Genomic DNA, 6,542 nt, shown 5'->3' with positions numbered 1-6,542 from the left:
AAAAAAAAAAAAAAAAAGAATCAAAGTTAGTGACTCAGAGCTAGGAGCTGATGACAGAATCCTTAGAGTTTCCTGAGAGGTGACAGGGGTGTCACTGGTGACTGGCTTTTGCTGTGAGTCTTTAGTGAGGAGGGACTGAGTAGGAACCAGGTGGTCGCAGTCTCTCTCTTCCAACTGCTAGGAAATGATAGCCTCACTGTCCCTACACGGAGTGTCTCTTTCCAAGACATATTCATCCCGTGGGCCCTCTCCAGGACCTTTCTTTGTTCTTGTCCTAGGCCAGCCCACCCAGGGGTGGTTCTTCTTTGTACCTCACAGTTTCTGGATCTATTTGCGGGACGGGGAGGGTGCATTCTGTGTGCATGCCTGGTCTTGCAAAGATGGCCTTCTCAGCTTTCCCTGTAGCCCAAGCCCGGCTACTGTCTTTGTGTTCATTGCCACGCAGTTCCGTGCCAGATTGCTGTCTTTCCCGAGAACAGAATGTTTTGTATTTATTTTTCAACTCGGTTCCAGCGCCACGATGAGACGGTGGGGCTCCAGCTGAGAGGGTTCCCGCTTCCTCTCCCCTGTCCCTCTGCTACAAGGTAGGGTCACGGGTCAAGCATTTCCGGTTACCTGCCTGCTTTTCCCTATTCTACACTACCCATCTAGCAATCCATGCAATCCAGGACTTCCAGCAGATGGCGCCAAAACCCGCGTAAATTAGATGTTTTGTTTTTCTCTGGGTACCCTGTCAGAATCATGATCTTCCCGTCCATGTTTCATGCCCAGGTCCCGACTCTACATCACTACCGTTCCATTTGTGGGTATTTTTTTTAAGCAGAAGGGTCCTTAAAAACGGCATGGTAATGCTGCGTCTGTCCATCAGAAAACCTAGGTTATGTGACTGATCTGAAGGCCGTGTATACAGCGTGGATGCTCTGCACACAGGAGTGACCCGCATAGCATTCAATTTTCCGTTGGTGATACAAAAATGTTACTATGTGTTTTGCAAAAATATGTTAAATGTAAGTAATTTAAGCATGAAATATCAGCCTGCCAATTGCGTGTTTGAATGTGGTGGCTAGGTGGAATTGCTGTGCAAAGTTCTAAGGATTGCCATCAAGCTTGTCATAGCCCTGGAAATCTGTACAGAGCAGAGGTTTAGGACTGACCTGGATCCCAGAACAGTAGTCTAAAAGGACTTACCATTTCATTTTTGTAAGTCTCGTGCGTGTGTGCGTGTGTGTGTGTGTGTGTCTGTCTGTCTGTCCGTCTGTGTGTTTATTTGTTTGTTTATTTATTTATTTATTTATTTATTTGACACATTTAGATTGTTTCTACCATGAGGTGCAAAACAAGAAAGGAAAGTGAGAATCGGGAGGCGCAGAAGAGAAAAGATAACCAGACAAGCTCTGGACAGAAACCTACTCCGTGGTTTCTTCCTCAAAGCCGCTCTCTGCCCTCTTCGCCTTTTCACCTGGGCTCTGGCTTTAAGGCCTACAAAGCCGGCAGGTCCTGCAGCATCCCCTGTGGCTCCCCTAACAGCAAGGAGCTATCCCAGCGGGGGCAGGTGCTGCGCTCAGTGGACCTGGAACTGGAACAGTGCCGGCAGCAAGCCGGCTTCCTGGGGATCAGAGAGAAGAGGGAGTCCTTGCCTCTGGCCCCAGATGCTGACTGTGCTGCTGATGCGGGAGGGGTGCTGGAGCCCACCCCCGAGGAGTGGAAGCAGGTGAGTGTGGCCAGGTGCTGCTTCTGAGAATTTGTCTGCGATAAGGGGGGGGGGGCAAGAGATCAAAACTCCTGTATAAATGCAGGTGGTTTCCTGAGGCCCCACTTTCTATAAGGAATTAGAAAACCCCAGGACATTAACTTTTGTTTAATAACTCATGTTGACGTTTTGTTATGAATGGGGAGAGGTTGCTAGGGACTGTTGCCCAAGAATACCTGTTTCGGGACTTGGCTTCAGCTGAGGATGCAAGTTAGGTACCACTTAATGGATTCTTTCCCACGCAGCAAGCTGGCAGCTCCCGCACAGGATCAGAACTAGTCAGTAGCTTCTGTCCCGTTTTCAGAAAAATAAGGGCTTCCCCAGATCTCTAAAACTATGTCATTTACCATACCCAGCGGCTGTTTAGTTAGGGTTTCTATTACTGTGCTGCAGTACCATGACCAAAAATAACTTGGGTGGAAAGGATTTATTTTGCTCACACTTCCACATCATAGTTTGTCACTGAGGAAATTCAGGGCAGGAACTCAAGCAGGGCAGGAACCTGGAGGCAGGAGCTGATGGCGAGGCCATGGAGGGTGCTGCTTCCTGATCTGCTCCTGATGGAATGATCAGACTGTTTCCTAATGCACCCTGAACTACCTATCCAGGAAAGGTGTCAATCCCTGTGGGATGGGTCCACCCTTAGGAATTGTTAGTCTAGACAACAGTCCAGACTTGCCTAGAGGCCAATCTTACTGATACATTTCCTGAACTGTGGTCCTCTCCTCTCTGAGAACTCTAGCTTGTGTCAGGTTGACATAAAAATACAGGCACACCTGGTAACCAGGTTGGAGACGATGTTGGTGGTTGGGGGCAGTTATATAAAAATTTGATGGTGGAGTCATTTGTCATCTATAAAAATGGTGTTTCATAAGGTTCATCCAATAAAGAAAAGAGTTCAGGCTGTTTTAAGAGCTCAAGTGGGCAGAAGTAGCCACTGTCTGGACAAAGGAGGGCAAGAAGCACACATCACATTCTCCGAGAGTTATTGCTCTGGGCTTCAAGACCAACTTATACTTGAAGTTTAAAATGAAGTTTTGCAACCTGTGACCCACCAATGTGCAGATACTTATAAATCAATTGCATTTTTCTTAAAAGTCCATTAAGAAGGTATTCTGTATCATCATCCTAAGTCCACAGTTTCTGCACCCTCATTGTGCCAGACACGCAACGTCGTTAACCTGAGTATGGACAAGAGGCTAGAACCCAAACTGCTGCCCGAGAACTCTCAGATCTTCTTCTTTCCTCTCAAGTTGGTTTTGTTCAGTGTTTTACCACAGCATAAAAAACAAACTAGAACAATAACATATAGTTATTATGTCTTCCACCATTACCAGGTCTTTGTAGAAGAATCAGGAAAATAAAAGCAATTAGGACATAGTTTATTTCTGTCTTTTTTTCTCTTTCTTTCTCTCTCTCTTTTTCTTTCTTCCTTCCTTCCTTTCTTCCTTCCTTCCTTTCTTTCTTTCTTTCTTTCTTTCTTTCTTTCTTTCTTTCTTTCTTTCTTTCTTTCATAATCAAAAGTCTAGCTAGGAATCAGGGATTCCATCATGCAGAAGAAAGATGGGGATAGCAATACAGAGAGGGCAGCCTGCGTTCTCTGCTGTGGGATGCGGTGGGTGAAGTGAGGACCTGTCCACATTCAAGGCCTTGAGCAGACTCCGTGGGGTGTGCCTAGCAAACAGAGAGGGCATCCTGATTCTTAATTGTGATTTAAATGTATAAAGCCATGGGGAGATGAAGCAGAAATGTCTGCTATTTTCAGGATCTCTGCCTTCATTTTGGAGCCAGGGGGCAGGGGCCTGGGGTACAGGCTCTGACTGAGGGTATCAACCCTGGGCACAGCTGAGCAACACTACCTCTATCCCATGCTGCCCTTTCATGTAAAATTCACCAAGAGACCACATATGTTCTTGCCAGCCAATAGGCGCACACACTCACTTGTGAAATAGAACATTTGTAAGCTGCGTGCCTCTGATCCCCATCCTTGGGAAGTAGAGGCAGGAGGATGAATTGTTCAGAGTCATTCTCAGCCTGGGCTACACAAGACCCTGCCTCAAAACAAACAAGCAAGCAAGAAATCTGCAGCACTGGGAGTCTGAGGTAGGAGGGTCACGGTGAGATCAAGGACAGCCTGGGTTGCTTAGAAAGACTCTGTTTCAAAACAAACAAAAATTCAACCAAACAAAACTGTAACCAAACAAACAATAAAAGGATGTGGCAAATCTTTTAAAATTCAGCCTTTAGCACCCAAAATATAAACACAGTGGCTGGAGAGGTGACCCTGTGGCTAAGGGCATTGGTTGCTCTTTCATAGGATCCTGGGTTTGAGTCCCAGCACCTATATACCTGTCACAATCATCTGTAATTCCAGTCCCATGGAACCTAACACCTCTTTGCATGTACACGGTACACAAGCAGACATTCAGGCAAAACACCCATACACATTTAAAAAATAACAACAAAGATAAACAAAATAAAAACTTCAAAATATAAACATGGGTCAAATATTGATCATATAGACTTTTTTACTTTGTCTTATTTTTCCTTTCTCTTCCTCCCTCCTCCACTTTCTCCTCCTCACCCGCTTCTTCCACCCACCCTCCTGGTGTTCTTGGGAATGGTGGAGTGGATGTGAACCTCCTCTTCTTCCTAGGTTGTAGATATTCTGTGGAGTGATCCCACAGCTCAGGAGGGCTGCAAGGCCAATGCTGTCCGAGGAGGAGGCTGTTACTTTGGGCCTGATGTGACAGAACGGTTGATGGAGAAATACAAGCTGCAACTCCTGATCCGATCGCATGAATGCAAACCCGAGGGCTATGAGTTCTGTCACAACCGCAAGGTGGGTTGAGCCGCTGCAGCTGTCTCTGTATCTGTATCACAGGAGTGGTTCCAAAGGGCTCCTGGGAGGTGCTACCCACTTGCCCGAGGCAGCTGGGTACTTTATAAGTGTGGGAGTGCCAGTGTGCATGTGTGCGTGAGTGTGTGTGTGTGTGTGTGTGTGTGTGTGTACAGGGCCCACAGAGGCCAGAAGTGAGTGTCAGGTTCCTCAGAACCAGAGCCACAGTAACTGCTGGGCTGTCTCTCCAGGGCCCAGAGTAGGGTTTTCTATGCCTTTGTACCTCAGAGATGCTCTGTGAGACTTTCTGCTCTTGATGCACTGGGAGGTGCTGTACTGATGTCTCTTCCTTAAGACATACAGTGAACACAGGGCAGAAAACGTTTTCAGCCTTGCAACCAGGAAACACAAACTTAGCCAAATGGTTCTTCTATTAATTGACTGCGAACCCATTGTTCTCCCATAGAAAGAGGATTCTGGGAACACAGAGTCCCACCCTTTGTCATCGACTAAGTCAAACATTGTTACATTTGGAGATGTCCAGATACACACAGAACCTGACTATCTGCCTGGACAATGTAAAACCCAGTGCCTTGTAGGGATGTTTGAGACAAGCAACCACCAACCATGTGACTAAGAGAGGGAAGATTTGGCTGGGTAATCACTAACTTCCTATATCCATCAATCAAAAGGGTTCTCAGGCTCTTGGGAATCAGTGGCTACCATCAAATTTTATTTTAAAAAGTCACAAAAAGCTTCCTGTGGTGACACCTTTAAAACTAACACTCAGGAGGCAGAGGCAGGCAAATCTCTATGAGCTCAAAGCCATCCTGGCCTACACTGTGAGTTCCAGGACAGCTAGGGCTACACAGAGAAACCCTGTCTCAAAAAAATAAAACAAAGGGTCCTAAAAGTCAAAAGTAAAAGATCAGAAAGTCTGAGAGGATTGCTCTGTCAGGAAAGCACTTGCCACATAAAACATGGGGATCTATCTGAGTGCAGCTTCCTAGCACCCACATAAAAAGCTGGGTTCAAGGCATTGTCCATCTGTAATCCCAGCAGTTGGGGAGGTAGAGATAGGCTGACTCCTGGAGCTCACTGGCCAGACTAGATGAACTGGTGAGATCCTGCCTCAACAAACATGGTGGAGAACAACTGAAGAAGAAACTGAGTCGGAAGGAGGGAGGGAAAGAGGGAGGGAGGGAGGCCCATGTTGAGTGTGAGAAGCAGCCCGATGTGGGCTTGGCCCGGCCTGTGGGGTTGAGGATGGAGATTTGTCAGTATGCATACGTTCCATGCCCTGTCTCTTCTGCTTTGACTCAGGTGTTAACCATCTTTTCTGCCTCCAACTACTATGAAGTCGGCAGCAACAGAGGAGCCTACGTCAAGCTAGGGCCAGCCCTGACTCCACATATCGTGCAGTATCAAGCTAACAAGACGACCCACAGGCTAACCATGAGACAAAGGCAAGACTTTTCAGCGAGTAGCTATCAGAACATGAATGTCAGCGGCTAGAGACATTAGATGTCATTATAGTTATTCAAATTCTACAGGACAGTTCAGAATTTAGCTATATTGGTATTAAAATCTAGAATAGACATTATGCGAGAGCCCCCGTATTGGTCTTTTTGTCGTTGTTTATTTGGTTGCTCTGTTTCTTCTGAGACAGGGTCTTACTGTGTAGCCTTAACTAGCCAGGAACTTGCTATGTAGACCAAGCTGAGATCTACCTGCCTCTGCCTCCTGAATGCTAAGATTAAAAATGTGAGATTAAACCCAGCACTATTCTATCCCCTCCTCTCCTCTCCCCTCTCTCTCCTCTCTCCCCCCCTCTTTCTCCTGTCCCCTCTCTGTCCCCTCTCCCCTCTCCCCCCTCTTCCCTCTCCCCCTCTCTCTCCCCTCTCCCCCTCTCTCTTCCCTCTCCCCTTTCTCTCCTCCCTCTCTCTCTCCCTC

General features: G+C 46.9%; 1 protein-coding gene across 1 annotated transcript in view; it reads left to right on the top strand.

Annotated features, from left to right (window-relative positions):
* The window catches only part of Ppef2 (protein phosphatase with EF-hand domain 2), a 32,468-nt gene that overhangs the window by 18,505 nt on the left and 7,421 nt on the right, over positions 1–6,542 (top strand). The window contains exons 11-13 of the mRNA XM_021163683.1: positions 1,313–1,711; positions 4,407–4,592; positions 5,913–6,055. Of these exons, the coding sequence (XP_021019342.1) occupies positions 1,313–1,711; positions 4,407–4,592; positions 5,913–6,055 (728 nt within the window). The remainder of the gene's footprint in view (positions 1–1,312; positions 1,712–4,406; positions 4,593–5,912; positions 6,056–6,542) is intronic.

Source organism: Mus caroli, chromosome 5, assembly GCF_900094665.2.
Source record: "Mus caroli chromosome 5, CAROLI_EIJ_v1.1, whole genome shotgun sequence".
Lineage (NCBI taxonomy): Eukaryota > Metazoa > Chordata > Mammalia > Rodentia > Muridae > Mus > Mus caroli.
Note: the sequence above shows the minus strand (reverse complement) of the source record. Positions and strands in the feature narration are given on the sequence as shown.